General features: G+C 42.7%; 1 protein-coding gene and 1 long non-coding RNA gene across 2 annotated transcripts in view; one reads left to right on the top strand and one right to left on the bottom strand.

The window, feature by feature from the left end:
- Positions 1-19090, bottom strand: part of mcama (melanoma cell adhesion molecule a) — a 51723-nt gene that overhangs the window by 6171 nt on the left and 26462 nt on the right. Inside the window, exons 2-13 of the mRNA XM_084373146.1 lie at positions 10406-10539; positions 8908-9139; positions 8741-8811; positions 8547-8634; positions 7586-7765; positions 6902-7029; positions 5527-5671; positions 5204-5319; positions 4658-4799; positions 3626-3756; positions 2197-2338; positions 680-715 (exon numbers count right to left, since the gene is read on the bottom strand). Of these exons, the coding sequence (XP_084229272.1) occupies positions 680-715; positions 2197-2338; positions 3626-3756; positions 4658-4799; positions 5204-5319; positions 5527-5671; positions 6902-7029; positions 7586-7765; positions 8547-8634; positions 8741-8811; positions 8908-9139; positions 10406-10539 (1545 nt within the window). The remainder of the gene's footprint in view (positions 1-679; positions 716-2196; positions 2339-3625; positions 3757-4657; positions 4800-5203; positions 5320-5526; positions 5672-6901; positions 7030-7585; positions 7766-8546; positions 8635-8740; positions 8812-8907; positions 9140-10405; positions 10540-19090) is intronic.
- LOC311269132 lies at positions 5027-7638 on the top strand. The gene is made up of 3 exons (XR_014624045.1): positions 5027-5068; positions 5920-6000; positions 7550-7638. It is a non-coding gene; the product is annotated as an uncharacterized lncRNA (long non-coding RNA).

Raw genomic sequence — 19090 nt, 5'->3', positions numbered from 1 at the left:
GGCCCCTAATAACGGCAGTAAACAATCAGGAGAGCGGACAAATATTTACACACTCTACTCCAGATATTTTTGACAGTTTCTTTTCTGTTATTGTTGTTTTTTAATGGATGTAGCTGAGGTGAAATGCTCTTTATTTGCCCGTTGTACTCCCCACGGGCCAGTGAAGACTTAACGGTATGAAGTGACTGCTCAGTAATAATGCCCCTCTTCATACTTCACTGTGCAATTTCACCTGGTATTTAAAAAAACCACCATAAAAACACGAGACCGTCTGGAAAAGTCAATAAAAGTGAGACAGTTGTCTCACTTATTTATGTTTGTTTAAATAATTCTGGTATACAAATAATGTTTTTTACTCGTGCAAGGCGCTTTTGGGTCCGAGAATCATTATACTGTAACTGTGCTTGAATTTGCTGCTGTTATGATTTTTCTCTCTTTATCAAACAGAATATTTAATAAGCCCTCAGGCCATCCCAAAGATCTGCCGGCGAACCAGAGACACTCCTGGTATCGAGTCCTTGGATAAAAATCATAAATAATGTATACAGTCCTCCAACCCTTCATTGTCACAGACTGAACTTGGTGGTTAGCGTGAACACGGAGACAGAAAAGAGTTGGAAAAAAAACTGAGCGAGGAGGGAAAAAGAGGCGTTTTTTAACAAGGAGGGACTGATCTTACCAGGAGAGAAGGGAGCAGTTGAAGTGAGCCGGGGAACTGTGAAGAAGAAGAGCAACACTTAGGAGTGGGATCCCAACATACACACACACGCTGTGGCAGTACTGGCTGTAAATCCCTTACAGGCCAGCCCGACCTACATAAAAATATGAACAAAAAACATGCAAAACTAGGGGAATGCCCAATGTCCGCTACTTGGACCTCTTTTGGATATAATGAACAAATGCCTCTTCCCGCTATAATAAATAAATGTGCTCCTACAAGCCCCAGGGAAATAAAACGGTAAACTGAAGGTGTAAAGGGGCTTGGGTTTTAAGGGGTTCCCAAATAAACAAAGGTCCCTCAAGAAAGGTGTGGACAGCCAAGAAAACAAAATAGGGCCTAAATAGACCAGAGTGTCTGGCTGACAACCTAATGGGGAATGAGGTTCTCAGTAATTCAGGGAGCGATTCAGACTGGGTCCGGGGCAGATTCAGTATGAGGGTGAGAGCAACCGGTGTGCCATTTCCCACCTCTTTTAAGCCTTTCAAACAGGGTGTCGTCACACCCTGATTGGCTGGGAGGGAAATGCCCAAAGCTGCTTCCACTCCTCAAATCAGGAGTCAGTCTGCCCCACCTGTGCACAGGTGATCTGAATCCCCTGCGATTAGTCATGAGGAAAAATCAGCCCAAACAAAGAAAGATAGCAAGTCAAACAATTGGACTGCTACACGCTTCTCAGGTTTAATTTGGAGGGGGCGGGACCCTAAGAGGAGTCACAAGATTTGAGCTGCAATGATTAACTGATTAATCAACTATTCAATTATTTGTCAACTATTTTGATAATCAATCCGAGTTCATTTTAAAGAAACATTTTCTGGTTTCTTTCCTCCTCTATGACAGTAAACTGAATATCTTCCCAAAAAACATTTGAGGACGACGTTGAGTGTGGTCAAAACCTGTGATGAGTCACAAGTAGACACTGCTGCATTAAAGAGACGGCTTTTTGCCATTCAGACAGGCGTCTATGTCATGAGTTGTAAAGTGATGATCTGGCCTCTCACGGGCTGCATCGGTGATAGATTTCTTCAGCCGAAGCCTACGCTATGTGAGAAGCGGGGCAAGCAACGCTCATAATCATGATGGTCATTAATTAAGACTTCAAAAGCGAACTAATTTTAAAAGCTCCGGCACTGATGAAGCCTGTGAGAGAGAGGTAAACACTCTTCTTCCTTCGTATCATCACTTCTCAACTCACTGCAGCTCCTTCAATGAACCAGAAGTCAAATATTGTACTGGAATTGTGGATAAACAGTCGAGTAACGTTGGTATAAAGGCTGGAATTAAATGGGCTAAAATATGACAAGACCCTGGTGGGGCCCTTTAATATAATGGGAGAATATGTACAAACTAGCACTGTTTGAAAGCAAGTCTAACTCCATGTTTCTGAACACTAAATATTCTTCCTCCACCCTGTGAATGTCCAGCCATGATCCACTCATACACATGCTCCAGTGTGTGAGAGAGAGAGAGACTCTTACTGGCTTTGATGCTGAAGACCTTGACTTCGGTGCCCATGTCATTGGAAGCGTTGCACAGAGCGCTGACGTCCGAGTTGACTTTCACCGACACCACGCTGTGAGCCACCAGCTCGCTTGCTTTGCTCACCACCTCTTGCCAGTTCTGTGAGGAAAAACGCACAATGCACATCTTTACATCAGAAGAGTGGAAACTATTTCCAGAATGAAGCTCATGGAAAATAAAACTCACGAAATACAAACTGATCCTCACAACTACCAAACCTATAAAGGCTATAATCTCAGATGTAGCAGGTGAATGTGAACAAGCCGCCTCACCTTTCAAGCAGCATTTTACTTTTTAACTGAAATATATAATAATATAATAATAATATATATAATATCAATTAGTTTTCCACTTTTAAAGTAATCGCCAACTATTTGGATAATCAGTTAATGGGCTTGAGTCATTTTTAAAGCAGAAAAACTCCAAATCCTCTGATTCCAGCTTCTTAAATGTGAAGATTTTCTGGTTTCTCTACTTCTCTATGACTGTAAACCAAATATCTTTGGGGTTGTGGACAAAACAAGACATTTTAGGACGTCGTCTTGGGCACTGATCGTCATTTTTCTCAATTTTCTGACATTTTAAAGACCAAACAACCAATCGATTAATAGAGACAATATCAGAACGATTAAGCAACAATGTAAGTAATCGTTAGTTGCACCCCTAATACTTTTACAAAACGATGTAATTTATTTGACTACAATGCAAAAGATGCACGTTTGTTCATTTAAAATAATAACCCTCAACAGTCCAGGTTCATTTTGGTTATATTTACCATCTTTACACATACAAAGTATATTAGTGTATTTGTCGCACCACATTGGCACCGTCACATCTGTGATCCTAAATCCAAAATTGATTGAAATGAGCTTTTAATTTCGAACATCGAAATCAAACATTTCTCGACCTCCAAAGGAAACATTTCCAAAACGACACAACTAGCTCGCCGGCAGCCTGCAGCTGCTCTACCAGACACTTAAACTGTGAGCACGATCGACAGCGTCACAGATGTTGGATTTATCCTTTATTGATTTGTATGGGAGGAGGGTTTACTCAGGACGGATTTGAGAAGGCGAATTTTGTAACAAACTCTTTTTCTATCTTTTGTTGTTTATTGTTGAATCTCTGAAGGGTGAATATTATTTTATCTTGCCTAACCCTAACCTGCAAAAAGACACCAGGACAAAGTCAAGCTGTCATGATGTGGTAGCTAAACAATGGCACGGTCGTCAGCACTGGAAAAAAAGTTGAAACCCCTTTTTTTCAGCACAAACTCAGCCACAAATGTTGCTCTCATCAGTCACAGTAGCATCAAACTAAACCGGCCTCTGCTGTACGTGAACGCTGCATGAACACCGCTGTGAGTTAAGTTAGTGCTGTGGGTACCTGGCTGCCGATGACATTCCAGGTGATGCTGGGCAGTGGATGACCCCGAGCCTCGCAGCTCAGGTTCACCATCCTGCCGGCTGCCTCCTCCAGCTGCACCTCCTGCTCCACGCCCAGCAGCTGGGGACCACCTAGACACACACACACACGTTTATAAGAGTAGCGCATTATATTTTAGAGACGAGCCTGCTTTATGATTGGCTCCTGTTCTATTTCGCTTGCTGTCACATGTTGTCTTGATAAATTAGGAATAATGCACATTTCCACAGTGCAGAAATGCTGCCTTCATTCACCAATAATCCCCAGTCAGTCATACTTTTCGCTGGATGTTAAGCTATTGAACTTGATACTTCCTGTACAGACGTTTCACATTATAAGCCCTCCAGTGGCTCAGAAAAACACAATCCTCCTCGCTGCTGCAAGGTTTCAAAAGGGAACCGAAGCCACACGTTCATGACTCTGTAGCTCGAGTTCTGAAGAGCGACGTTTCGAGGTTGAGAGTTTGAAATCCAGACTTCGACTGAATGACAGTGCAGTGACAGAAGCAGGTGTTTCAAATCAAGAGCTCTCAGGCTAATCAGATTGGAGGACATAGAAATAGAGTCACTGGAGAGGCCTACAACAAAAACAAGGCCACATAGCTGAGAATCAGAAACCTCAGATAAAAGAACCAAAATCAACACGGGGAGACATTTGACATTCAAATGTTAAACATCTGCAGAACAGAGGAAGAAGAAGAAGAAGAAGAAGAAGAAGAAGAAGAAGAAGCAGGAACGATAACATCAAGATAGATTTGTTAACTTTTCAACACAGCCAAGCGTAGAAAACTTTCCCACTCACTCTTTATTTTTGTGCACAGACAAGTGGAAAAGTGCAGAGACGTTGATGGAAACTAAACTAATAACACAAATTTAATTTAGGCCTCAGCTGTGTGTTTAACGCTGAAGACTTTAAACAGTCCATTATCTGGAAGCAGCTCTTGGCCTCACAAGTAAAACAAAAGCTGCTGACGTGGTGTAGGGGATGACTGACCTTGGACGATGATGTGAACGGAGCCGCTGGTGTGCAGGGCGGGCAGGGAGGGAACGGTCACCTCACATACGTACTCTCCTGTTGTTTCATAGGTGGCGTCCCTCAGGTGTAATGTGTTTCCCTTACCCACCTGCTGCCCATCCTACGACAAACACACACGTTCTCATTTCAGAAAACATTGATCAGAAGCTCGACTCTGAGGCTGCTCTGTAAATAGCTTTTGAATAAATTGTGAATGTAGCAACTTCTGATGAACCCATACCAATTTCATTTTAATTAACAACTTCAGTTTAACTCCGCCCACTTCCTGTTTAATCACCGCCTGTCAATTTAAGCCCCATCCATTCCAAGTATGGATGTTGGTTGAACCTCGTTAGCATGCTACAGTGCTAAACTAACAAGGCAAAGACGGTAAACTTTACATCTGCTAAACATCAGCATGTTAGAGTTGTCATTGTGAACATGTTAGCATGCTGTAAACTTAGTCCTCCGCCTGCTGCTTGCAAGACTTTAAACCTAATCTAAAGTAAACTAATACGTACGTACCTTGTACCAGACGGTGGACGTCTTCAGGGAGGACAGAGCGTTGCAGGTCGCAGTCAGATCTTCTCCTTTGAGCATGACTTCTGACTCTTTAGGCACCACCACAGCTGGGTCCAAGTCTGAACACAATAAACACAGCAGGCAAAACAAGACACAGGAAACACAATGAGTCAGTGGTTGAAGGAATAGTTCTTGAGTCAGAGTGTGGTTAGCCTAGCTTAGCATAAAGACTGGAAGCGGGGGGAAACAGCTAGCCTGGCTCCATGTCATTTCGGTCAGTGTGTTTGCATCGTGTTTTTCTGTGTGTGTGTGTGATGGTTCCTCACAGTGCACAGTGAGCTGCATCTCTCCTTTGACCTCGGTGTAGCCGTCGGCGTCCAGGGGGCGACACTGGTAGATGCCGCTGTCTTTGCGTGACACTGGTGACAGGATCAACACGTCACCGCGGCTCTCCAAGTCCACATCCAGCTCCTGCAACAGATACTCTCATTTGTAATCTAAATCCATGTTGAGATCACGTGAAAGACATTTAGGCTGATATCATGGGGACACATCTACAAGTACAGCCACAATTTACACTAGAGTCCATTAGGACAACAAAACAAGCTGTGAGACGCAGAGAGAAGTTAAACAAATCCTGAATGTTTAACCGTGACGATCCAAACCCACTTACTTAAAAGTAAAAACATTTTTTCTGTGATTTTCTTCTCTGGGTACAGAGTGAAACATCTGGGCAACTACGGGATGGATTTCTATGAAACTGGCTCCAGTCATGCGTCATCTCCAGAGGATGAACGGCGGTAAGATATACAATATCTGAAAATATCATTTCACCATGTCAATAACACCCTCTTGGACCACCCTCGGGTCGAATGATAATGTAAAGTAAAGTAAAGTAGCTCTCCGAACTTCTTTCTCTTGACTCTGTCTTTACCCACATCCATTTCAACATGGCCTGCTAAGAAATTGTTCTCATTTTACAGCTAAACGCTAAGATATATTTCTGAAGGCATTTCAAGTGAAAAATAGGAATTAATACAATCTCGATCCATATTTATTCAGTTTGACAGTTTGATCTGAGTTTGTGTTTGTGTGTTGCATTTGTTTTGGTCTGAGATGCTGGTTCGATATCTCGTGGCGGTGAAGGTCGTATATTTAACCTTTAAATCAAAGAGGACGGTGCAACAGAGCTTCCTCCGCTTTAAACTCTTTGGCTTCATGTGCTCTCGAGGTCAGCACCGTCAACAGAGCAAATTCAAGTTGAACTTGAAGCAGTTTTTCAATCATCCAACACTTGTGTTTTCTCGCGTGCTTGTGTCTCTAAAACATAGAACGATGGCCAAAAGTAGACAAGTCATGGCTGCAACACCCACTACCCAGTCGTCCCTGACTGCCTAGTTAGTAAAAGTTAAAATGGCAGTCAGCTGAGTTTTTGTATTGTTGTCACACACAATGGTTGTGTGTCTGACATGTGAATGAGTCGAGCCAATGAGCCCTGTCAGCGTTGGCCTCCGGTCTGAGACCCCAGCGTGGATCTGCGGGGTCAGAGCTGACAGAGCCTTCACAGACCTTGCACACTCATGTCTACATGGGGCCCTGTCTGCGAGCTCTGCATATCAAAAACATTCCCTACATGTCTCCTGTGTGTCACCCATTCTCTCTTGGGGACTTTAAGGGTGAGAAAATGCCGTCCATTCTTACTTGTTCTCTGTTGAAAGTGAAGGGCGGCGGGGGGTTGCCATCGCCCTGGCAACGCAGCTCCACCATATCCCCCTCTTTGACCAAACCCTGGGGCGACTCCTTCCACAGCTCCACCATGGTGGTGGGGTCTGGACACACACACAGACACACACACACACACACACACACACACACATACAAAATCAAATTAAGCAGGCTTATTCCGCTATAGTCACTTTACAAGGCCATTTCCATACTGCTGACAGCACAGACTGTGTTTGGCTCGGCCTGCCACAGTAGCACCAACTGTTTCCAACAATGGACCAACAGACAAATAATGTGTCTGTTAAATTTGAAATAACATGGCGTTATTGACAACAACAAGGTTTAAAGGGGTGTTCAGGCAATTTAATATCGAGACAATTAAAGAAAGAGTCATCAAAATTAAAGCAGCCCTTCAGACTTTACCATCAATAAGCAGCTCACTTTGAAAAACTAGCGGCTTTTAAAAAAAGTAAACGGCTGACAAGATCAATAAAGAAGAAAGTAACATTCGTTTGTAACTAACACCAGAGTGGCAGCTGTAACTGTATGTGGTCCACTTGGCCTCACAGCAGGTTGATGTCATACAGTACAAACAGAGGTTGATTAGGTCTCTCCATCAGCCAGGCCTACATGACAGAAGCACAAAAAGGCTCAACTTACAGTGGACAGTGATGTTGACGCTGCTGGACTCGACTGTCCTGATGGCTGCTGGGACAAAGAAGCTGACCTCACAGGAGAACTGGGCATCCTTGTCCTCTTTCACCACCTTGTACTCCAGCGTGCTCTGGACAGAGTAGAAGCCGCTGGACTCCCGGGTCGACAGGATCAACACGTTGACGTCTGGAGACAAAACAATATAGATACTGTATGTGACAATGGACCACAGCCAATATCAGTGACTTATAATAAAGTGCTGTTTCTTGACAAAGTAAATGGTAAAATTGGTGGTTTTGCAGACATTTAGTCATTAACCAAAAGTCAAATTTTGTGGAGTGGTCACCAAGTTTTTACAGTTCCTCCTTTAGGAAACGTGACTGCCTTTACTGAATTTAATGGCAATCTATGCGATATTAGTCGAGATGTGAAGAGTCAACTGACTGACCAACTAACCGTAACAGTTAACGGATTAATCAATTTGTTGTAAACTGTGAAATTAATAGCCAACAATTTAAAACATCGATTAACTGGTCTGAGTAACTTTTAAGGAAAAAACTTCACAGCTCTCTGATTCGATTTCTCTTCTTTCTCATAATTATCTACGACAGTAAACTGAGTTTCTTTGGGTTGTGGACAAAACAAGACATTTGGGGACGTCATCTTGGGCACTGATAGACATTTGTCACCATTTTCTGACATGTTATAGACAAAACAACTATTCTAACTGATAAAATAACCAACAGATGAATCAGAAATGGAAATAATCTTTAGTTGCAGCCATAGAGCCGATCCTCTCAAGTATATCTCAGACTCTGTAGACAGGACAATTTCCTGCTCCTGTTTCAGAGATACTGTACAGTGTGATTGTTTGCTGATCAGAGAGATTTCCCTGTCTGAGCGCAGAAACAGTCGGGTTTTTAGTGGCAGACCGTCAGAGACAGACCCATCTACTGTTTTCACTTACATCCTGGTGTGGACATCAGTGGCATGCTGTTCCTGTACCAGGTGATGTTGGGTTTAGGGAAGCCGTTCCGAGCCTCACACGATGCAACCTGGATGAATCACATAACATTTTTATTATCTTAAGTTTGCCATTGTAGTAGTGAATGAGAATTGTTAAACTGGTTGATCTTAGTGTCTTAGATTAAGTGTTCCCACCTTAGACGGCACCTCGTTGGTCACAGATATTCCGGTCAGGACACCCTCGATCACTGGAGCCTCTGGAGGAGCTGAATTGAGAAAATAATCGCTTTTTAATAAACAACTACAAGATGAAATAAATATAAATCTCAAAGGTTGATTTAGTGTTTTGCGCGCGCCCTTACCAAACACTCTGAGGTGAGTCTTGCCCTCGGCGCTCCCGGCAGCCAGCCCGTTGACCTGGCAGAAGAATTCCCTCTCGTCGGAGAGCAGCACATCCTGGATGTTGAGTTTAGTTCCCAGCTGGTCTGAAGTCACCTCGATGCGACCGCTGTAGTCAGTGTTGTTGTCCACCATCTGCTGATTGTTGTTGTCGCCGTAGAAGATCCGTATCCGTGAGCTGCTACCGACGGCTCTCTGCAGGAGGACACACAGTCGGGAATCACATCTTAGATTTACAGTCACTTAGGAATCAGCGGGAATGTTTGGTTAAGGTTTGCTCGCAGTAATGAGGTTTAAAACATGAGTCCAGCAGGAAATGATCAAATGGGTAAAGCAGTGGTTAGATTTTCCTCTCATATGCCGCAAGACTAAGATTAATTGGGCAATTTATTTTCAATTTCTCCCAACTTTATTTTTTTTTTACAATCACTTCTGGTGTATTGAGATGGCTGGTATTAATGAGTGAGTACAATTTGATGCGGATCCAAATAAAAATCCACGTCTAGCAGATTTAAATATGTTTTATGTGATATTGGATTAGGCTTGATTGAATTTAAGGAGACTGTTGGGCCCTGGCAGAGGTATGCACTCTTTTCTATGGACAGTAAAGGCCTGTCCACACCAAGAATGATAACTATAACAACTTTCAGAGCGATTTGATGAGCCATAGAAACACTGACAGCCAATCAGAATACATCTGAATACTTAGCTACACTTAGCTTGACATCTTCCCACAACATAATGTCACAGGAGTGTTTATAATATTGGTTTCTAGCTGCAGCCAACCTTTTTGATGTAAGCTAATTAAAACACTTTTTAGATGTACTCTAATGACTCAATCTTGGATATTTATCCAACCTATTAAACGCTTATATAACATGATATTAGGCTGCAAATTACACATAAAAAAACATCATTTTACCTGAGACAAACTGAAGTCTGAGGTTTGTTTTGATGTATTTTAAATTGATTGCCAGGATAATTGATGTTGACTCAACCAAAAGTCTGAATAAATTGTGAGTATCTGTCTTCAAAAGATGACAACTCTCCAAACAGACTAAAATCATATCCTTCTGGTGGTTTCTTTTTTGTTTCTGTGTGTTTCTCTGTACAATAAACAGCAGTTACAGCTCATCAATATCCACTTTCCTAAGCAGCCGACGCAGCTGGAGCGCTCAGTGCGTGCTTGATGCTGCTGTTTACAGAAACGTTATCGTTTATCAGTGTGGATGCTCACATCGTTATCTTTATAGTTATGGCTATAGTTATAGATCTTGGTGTGGGCGGACCTTACGGCAGGAAACGAAAGAGACTGATGCCACGACTCTAAACTAAGCTCAGGGCTCCCTGGCTGCGATTCAAATGACTGTCTTTAAGAGGGCAGCCCTGCTCCGTCCGTGTTCGGTTGGATAGTCCCAGACAGGCGGTGTCAGTTTTCACAGCGGGTCCAGCAGTACTCACCACAAACCACTGGATCATGACAAAGCTGGGCTCGTTGTTGGCATCGGTGAAGCTGTACTGGCAGGGGATCTGAGCCGAGTCACCCAGGTACACCTCGACACTCTCATGCATAGTCAGCTCCACCTTGGCCCACGCTGTAAAACACACAGACATGCACATAAATCAACTCCATGCTCTCTGTAGGTCTCAGATAATTCACCAACTGTTCAGACATAAAACAGTATTAAAAGTCAGCATAAAAATGTTATTTCATGAGACCTGAATCTAATTCGAATGCTGACCCTCGACCATAATCTAATTCTAATTTAATTCTGAACGGCGTTGTGTTTGGCACATGACTGACTCGTCTAACCAGGCCAACCTGGAGCCAGTCTGTCATGTTCGGAGAACAAAGAAGAAAAGGCTTCTTGTCCACATGGCATAATTTTCATCTCCCTTCTGCCTGGCTGACTGTAACCACAAAACCACGTCTTGGCCAGAAAACCAGTTCCCTAGACATCATCGGGGGAATGCAGGCACGGGAAGGCTAGCCAGTTTGACACTGGGCTGTTGATTCAGAGAGCCAAGAGCTTTTTCAGCCATGTTGGACTTGGCTGCTGTAATAGAGGGGCCAGCTCACACAGTGACAAAGAACAACAAGATGGCACAAAAAGTCCATTTTCTCAGTTTAATCTGGTGTGGAGTTGTTATGCATGACAGTAAAGGATACTTCCCCTCCCCTCCTCTCCCCCGTCACTGTCAGGTGTCACTGTGTGATGATCAGTGGATTTACTCTGTCGTGTGTTGTCATCGACTATTTCTACCTGTACTAGTTGGCTCGTAATTTGTCTGCAGGACTTCAGCTGAGAAGAACAGACACTTTTGCCTCCTTTTTCATTAATATCCACAAGCCAAAAGGTCAATGTACTGTCCATTGATACAGGATTATCATCACCTGAGTCTGAAGAGAGAGAAGATACATTCAATACTGTTTTAATGAGTTTTGACATGCTAGAGGTGTTCGTGTATGTTCTGATATGCTTTGATGATATTATGGAGAAGTACATTACTAAAATGCTCGTACATGTGGTTGTTAATAATAATGACAAACATACTCGTCTATAATAATAAAATAATGAAAAAGGAGTGATTCTGCATAATGAGTACATTTACTGTTGATACTACAGTAGTAGTACATTTGTACAATATTACTTCTGTACTTTCTTCTGTAAGTAGCATTTTGAATTCAGGACTTTTACATGTAATTGAATACTTTTAGATTACATGGTGTTTACATGTCTTATGGAGTCCCACTGCATATGTGGAAAAAAGTAGTATGAAGCCTTTTGTGGCTCAAAATGCCACATCTACTGCCCTCCCCTCAGTCCGCACTATACAAAACATTACAAAATATTTTTTTAAAAAGCAAGCTTTATTGTCACAAGGCAAAACTAGTAGTATGACTGCTTCTGGGAGATACAAAAAAAACCAAAAACAAGCCTAAGGACATCCCAGTTATTGTTATTGACAATCAATGTTTTTTTTTAAAATAAAGGAAACACAATCAGACTGGTTGGATTTCAGTGTCCTCATGTGTGTTTTCAGCGTTGGTTGAAACAGACCAAGCATGAAAAGAGCTTTAAGAGTCCAGTTGCCACCCTGCTGCCCCCATTCAGCCGGCTGCCCCCCCCCCGTCACCACCCTGTCCCTGCCCCGCCGCAGCACCAATCATTTTCACAACTCATTTTTTTTTCCTTCTGTCCCTCCCTCCCTCCTCAGCCTGGGCCTACGCGCAGCCAACCATTTCTTTCAAGACAACGCTCACGCCATTGTTCCCCCACCTGGGTGGACCAGATCCCCTCCCTCTCTCTCTCTCTCTCACACACACACACACACACACACACACACACACACACACTGCACCCACCGGTGAACTAAAAGATGCTTTTCCGTCCCTGAACTAAAGGTTAAAAGCAGTTCATCGTGTACTGGAGTTGTTGTTTACTGTGACAAAGACGATGTGAGACAGCTTTGAGACAAGAAGCAGATTATAGAGGCTGGAGAGCAAAAATATGTCACAGAAGTCAGTGTAAAAAATGTTGTGTCTCTTTGGGGCCGTGCTGCTAACTTTTCAGCTAATCCGATTAGCACTGGGGGGCTGCTGGGGATTTGGCTCCCAAAGCCAACCTGGGACCGGTCTTATCTGTTCCTGTTGTGACTTTATGCTGCACGGACTAAAGCACATACACACATGACCCATGATCTGTGGACCCTGACAACCAGAACTGCTGCTTGTGTGTGTGCGTGCATGTATTTGTGGCTGTCTGCTGTCTGTGTCTGGATGATACAGAGCTAATTAATTCAGGGGGAAAAAATGCAGAATATTTGGACGTGTTGACAGGATCAGGCTTGTGACTGGACAACAAGACCCCAAATGACCCGGCTGACAGAGAGATGAACAACAGAGAGGGGGAGCAGGGAGGGAGGGAGGGAGACTTTCCAAGTTCAACAACAAACACAATTAGGTTTCAAATGGCTGATTAACTTCTACACTACACTGCAACGTTATCCTTTATTTAAATATCATTATGTCATTGTCAAAGGGGCGCTATGTGGCTTTGGAGAAGACGTTCACACTCAGAATTTTAATATTCAGAATATTAACGAGGTGATAACAGAAACCTTTTCCATAAGTGAATAAACAAGCTGTTCTCAGAGGGAAATAAGGTCCCCAGAACACTGTTTGAAGCTAGGAGGGTGGCAGGGTCCGCCAAATATAAACAAAGTAAAACAGTATGAAATTGAGTTGTCCTTTAAAGTCAGTTTGTTTATTCAGTTTATTCAGTCGTGAAAACAAAGAGTTTGTTTATTTAGTTTGTTTACGCGTAGAAAAATCAGTCAATGAAGATCTTTCTCTCCAAAATTAAAATGTCTCCCTGTTCTTGTCCTTCATTTCCTGGAAAATACTGCAGAATGTTTTAATGTCCACAATGTGATTTCTTGGTTATTGGTTTTGTATCGGTTTAGAATTTCTTGTTTTTATCTACTTCGGCTGCCTGTCTTGGCCAGGACTTCCTTGAAAAATCTCCATGGGACTTAACCTGGATAAATAAAGGTTGAACTAAAAATAAAATAAAGAAACATCCTTATCTGCTTTGTGATCCAGAGACTGATTTCAATGCTTCCATCTTGCCAGCAGGGCTGGCTATCCTTGGAAACGTTTTCAAAACTAGTGCCAATATAACACCGTCTGGTTCCAACACCAAAATGTCTCCCCGTACATCAAGGAAGATTTGAAGCCAAAACATCTCAAATGTTAAATATCTGAACAGAATCAGAAATACAAGAACTTCATGACAAAAATCATGAAACTGATTAAAAGCTCAGTCCACTGTTTTGCTCCATCCCAAATGTAAACCCACCAATGAAGTGACCCATGACTGTTTTGAAGCCTCAAGTTTGGCGTTACAGGTTGTGTGAAACCAGAAGTGCCCACGTCTGGACAAGAGGGTGGAGCTGGAGAGGATATCCTGATTGTATCCAACTGATAAGCCGAGGACATGCAGTGACACACCCTGCTCTATCGTCTATTTTACTCTAAATGGGATCATAATTTGCCAAATGAACTTCATGCTGTATTGAAGAATACTTGAAACTAAGAAACTGTTTACTGAGGTAATAAATCAAGTGAGGACGAGGTTAATTTTCCCATAAGCTTATATACAACCAGACTTCTTCTTGAAACTAGTGGAGTTGCAGGTATAAGACACTTCTTACTCAACTTTATACAACACTGCATTCTACACTATCTATCAGCAATCAGCAAATGTTAGCATGCTAACACAGTAAGTTAAGATGGTAAACATCACTAGCAAATCATCAGCATGTTAGCATTGTCATTTCTGTTCACCTTTGTCTCCTTCTCTTTCAGTTTCCTCTCTTCCTTTCCTTACATCCTACCGTTTCTGGGTAAGAGGGATGAAGGAAACAACCTTCCTCAAAATTAGGACCACATTCCCATTAAATCCCCGTGCTTCCACAGAGTTAGCACAGAGGATGTTGACACTTGCTCTACTTGCACAGAAAAGCGTGGCGACTCTACTTTTTGCATGCATTGCACGTTAGAGAGTAATTCTGCTAATACCTGGCGCCACAAATCCAGTCTTGGGAATGATCTCATTTGTTTAGAGTGGTTTCCTGTAAAGCCTTAAAACGAATTGTGTAATGATCTCGGGCTGTTATGTACTTTTAACCCCTGTAAAACATTTATAGAGGAGGCAGAGCATGTTGCAGGGGATACCGACAGAATTAAGAACAAAAAGAGAAAACAACAAACGAGGTTTCTGTCCCTCCATTCAAGCCAAACAGAGACAGACTCACACAATGCTCTCACAACACAAATGAGACAATAACAGACATAATGAGGGGCATGCTTCCAGGACGGCCTCCGCATACAGTCGCTCATTATGCGCCTAACACACAGACAATACCCCCAGACGCTAACTAAAGTGGTCACCATTATTGGCTTTCCCATTCGATTAAGGTTGTCAGCTTAGGCAGCTCCAGTAGATCTGCAGCTCCACCACTGATAAGAGTCCAAATCACCTCTGACATAACAAACCAACCTCATCTACTCACCCTAATCCCTCACGTGCCCGGCGAGCCATGAAATGGGACTGAAGGCCTCTGAGAACGTAAAAACGTCCCCCTAATAAATGATCTATTAACCCTGGACACGTAAGGCTGATTATTAGGGCAGATGAATATAAAATAATAGAAAGATCTTGGTGGTGTCTGGGGTTTGAATATTATAAATAAGAGGATTTTTGGATGCAGGTAGAGCATATTCTGCATATTTAATGTCATACATTTTCTCCCACATATACATTTTAGCAGAGAAAATCACCTTTTTTGAAGCTACAGATCAGCGTTTCAGACTTTCTCAGGACCTGGAGGCTCCCTGGATGAAAGTTATTTGTGGACACTGTGGGTCCCTCGGAGAGTGGAGGGTGTAAAAAGCTAGCATGTAAGTGTGGATGACAGGGAGGAGGATTTCTCAGAACGCAACCCTGGTGTGGTGTCGAACACCTGGGGGACACTGTGTACCGCCCTGACATCAAAGAGGCCTGACACACAGGCAGCCCTACAGTGGAGATGAGAGCTCCTTGTCCTATAGTGATGCGACTGCGCTTTCAGACGCAGCATCTGGCACAAATCTCCCAGCAGCCTGTTCCCTGGGTGACAGTCGGTGGCAGTGAAGGGTCCAGGCTTTATTCTTTCACATAGAGAGATAAGGAAGTGCTGCAAATCTCCTCAAAGGCACCTCTTTATGCTTCAATGATCCCCCCCTTTCATGCCGCAGAGCATATCACAGCTCCAGCTCGGGACCTCGCACATCACCTGCCATGATCGCTGTGCGGAGGTGGACTCACTCAAGTTAAGACCGTTGGAAATGTGTGAGGATGATACTGACTTTTGATTCAGGAGACTGTGCATTGTGCAAACTTAGTTGGCAAACCGAGCAAAGAAGTGAATTTCTTTATCGCTTGCTCCTGTTTTGTAATTTCCTGACTCCAAACAATCCCACATGCACCAAGTAGGGCTGCATTTTTTAAATGTTGATCAATCTGTTGGTTATTTCCTTGATTAATTGATTACTTGTTTGGTCTATAAAATCTCAGTTTATGGTGAGAAATGTCTTGATTTGTCCACAACCCAAAGATATTCATTTTCCTGTCATAGAGGAGTAAAGAAACCAGAGAATATTCCCATTTAAGAAGCTAAAATTAGAGAATTTTGACCTTTTTTTCCCAAATTATCAAATGGTTAGCAATGACTAATCACTCTAGCTCTGAGGTAGGTTGCATGGTGCAACTAATGTGTTTATGTAGATCAGGTTGCACAATGCAATGTCAGTACTTATTTGACAGGATTATACTTGAGTTTTCTGCCTACGCGGTACACCTCTTTTGGGAAATGAGATTGCAAAGTTTCTGTGGTTTTCACTGCAGAGCGTATGCACACGATAAGCTCTTTCCAGATGATTCAAATACATCTGGGGCTGAGCTAATTGATGCCTGTTTCTACTGAAGGAACAATTAACCAATAAAAGCTTTGTTGGCAGAACAAACTACAGAAAATCACAGTAAATATACGCTTTTCTGTGTTTGATGACAGCAACACATTTCTAGCAAGTTGGGACAGAAGCAACAAAAGACAGGGAAAGTTGTGGAACAGACCACAAGGAAACAGGTTAACGGTCATGATCGGGTATGAAAGGCGCATCCTCGAAAGGCTCAGTTGTTCACAAGCAAGGACGGGGCGAGGTTCACCACTTTGTGAAACACATGACTGTGTTAAGGATATTACTACAGGGGCTCAGGAACACTTGTTGAAAACACAGTTCGATCCTAAACGATTGCGTTCTGTTTTTATTTACTCAGGTCTCAACTCTTTTGGTCACCAGCTTGCTACCTCGCGAGCCAGTGACGAGAAGAAACGTATGAAGCGTTTCTGGCATTTTTTATAGTCCTTGTTGTGGCCTGGTGGTGGGGTAGACGACATTTTATAGTGTCTCTAAAAACATTACAAACAGTACAAAGCTGTCCGCGCACATCTAGAAACCATTTAAGGCAGGTGCTGGACCAATAGGAGATAAAAAAAAACACAAAGTCTACACTCTGTAGCTCCCTTAAGTGCAAGTTATTAGCACATCCACAAGTGGTCTTCGAGTCTGAAGAAGAGCATTCGCTTGTAACATCAGTTGTGGATGAGCTCAAACATTTTACTTCAGGGAGCTACAGTGTGCTGATGTATTTTAAAAAACATTATACACCAAAAAAGACAGAAATAATGCATTTTGTTCCCGTGTACTTAAAACATAGTTGCGGCTGCACGGACACTTCTTCGAATTAATGGACTTGGCTTGCTTACACAAACCTCAGCCCTCTTTTTCTCAGTGAAAAAATGGAATTTGTGTTTATTGATTAATGCTTATTTTTAAGAAATGAGTTGAGACGGTCCTGGCATCTTCCCGCTGCCTTCATCCCTGCACATGACTTTACAAACATGTAATCATTATGGTGTTTTGCTTCATCTTCCAGTCTCTTACAAACACTCCAGCAACACTGGCTTTTAAGGAATTGCTAATCATTCCCGCTGGTAAGCAACTTCTTCAGCAGCTGCATTAATTTTTCATCTTCACACCCGATGGGTGAGACTTCATTAAAGGAGTAACGCAAATGTTTTATTTATGCTTGTATCTGATGTTCAGTCGTGAATGTGGCTTGTTCCGCTGCATCCACTACCCCATCAGTGGACCCCCCTCGGAGCTGCTGGGCTCCGGCATGCAGGTTGCTCCACAGCCACAGGATGGATAATTAAAGGTCAACAGGCTAAACGCTGTATCTACAACGAGGGGGGTCTCCTGTGGCTGATCAGCAGAACAAAAACACATTTGGAGAATAAGCCTACGGAGAGTAATTTTCCTAAAAACTCATTTAGCAGTTTGTGTGTGCCTCATTGCTAGAAACTTGGAGATATCTAGAACCTGAATGCTGCTGCCTGAACACAGTAACACTATCACTGAAGCTAATGTTTGAACTGGTAAACAACTCCAGTTCCACAATCCAGAAATAGCTCTGACCACAATGCTGCATTTCTGCGAGGAACACTGAGTATAATTCTGTTTGGTTTCCATTTCAAACATGAATATCAATTTAAGCATCCGTCATGATTGGATTTACTTCCCCTAAATGGGTCGGTATGTTTGGACAAAACACAAACCACAAGTATGGAGCACGTCCTGACCCTTAAAGAAACGCAGGGCATTAAAGCAACCAAATATATGAAGCCTTGGAAGCATTTCCAATGATTAATCTAACATTCAGCAACATGTCGAGTGATCCCGCTTCGCCGTAGGGAGACAAAATGACATTTCAGGGGTAATCTAGAAACAGCAGTGATTCCTCCTTCGTCTCATATTAAAGTGTGTGAGAGACGAGACATTAAGGTAAGAGAGGCCAGGTATGAGTTGTTATTCTAACACTATAAATAGGAGACCTTTTTTCCAATCAAAGCTCAGACGACAGCACGCTGACTGACTGACTGACTGGCTGCCGTACTTTAACAAAGGCCTTCTTATCCCAGCCCCTGTGGTCATCATCACAGTGCTGCATATCCTTGAAAGCTACGAACTAGGTGCCAACTAAATCAGCTTTCCCTCCGCCATCCAGCAGAAATTGGCTGGGCTGGAGTAATCACTTCCATTTCATTTCTCCAGAAACCAAGAGCTTTTCTAACATTGTATAAAAAATGTCAGTGTTATAAGAGCATCAGACATTTTCAGTGCTGTTTCTTTGGCACGTTTGCTGCCTGAACTGGAGAGCTGACAGTTTAGATACAGACACAAAATATGCAGTCAGTCAGTAGTGTCTTTCACATAGCCATCAAATCACCGTGATGTACTGAACCTGCAGCGTTTTTGATCACGCAGAAGAATAAAATGATCACAGCTGAGTAAAATGCACTGAGGAGAGTTGAAGTGTTACAAAGAGAACTTGTTTAATGAAGGAGGAAGTCTCGCAGAGGTATGATCTGTTTCATTTGGCAGAAATGCCGAGGTCAATGTTCCTGACACAACAGACGCATTGTTAAAAGTGGGTCAAAAATCAGTGCTTTTATCGTTCAAGTCGTGCCGCTATTCCA

The sequence above is a fragment of the Pagrus pagrus genome (genome assembly GCF_965226575.1).
Source record: "Pagrus pagrus genome assembly, chromosome: 14".
Lineage (NCBI taxonomy): Eukaryota > Metazoa > Chordata > Actinopteri > Spariformes > Sparidae > Pagrus > Pagrus pagrus.
Note: the sequence above shows the minus strand (reverse complement) of the source record. Positions and strands in the feature narration are given on the sequence as shown.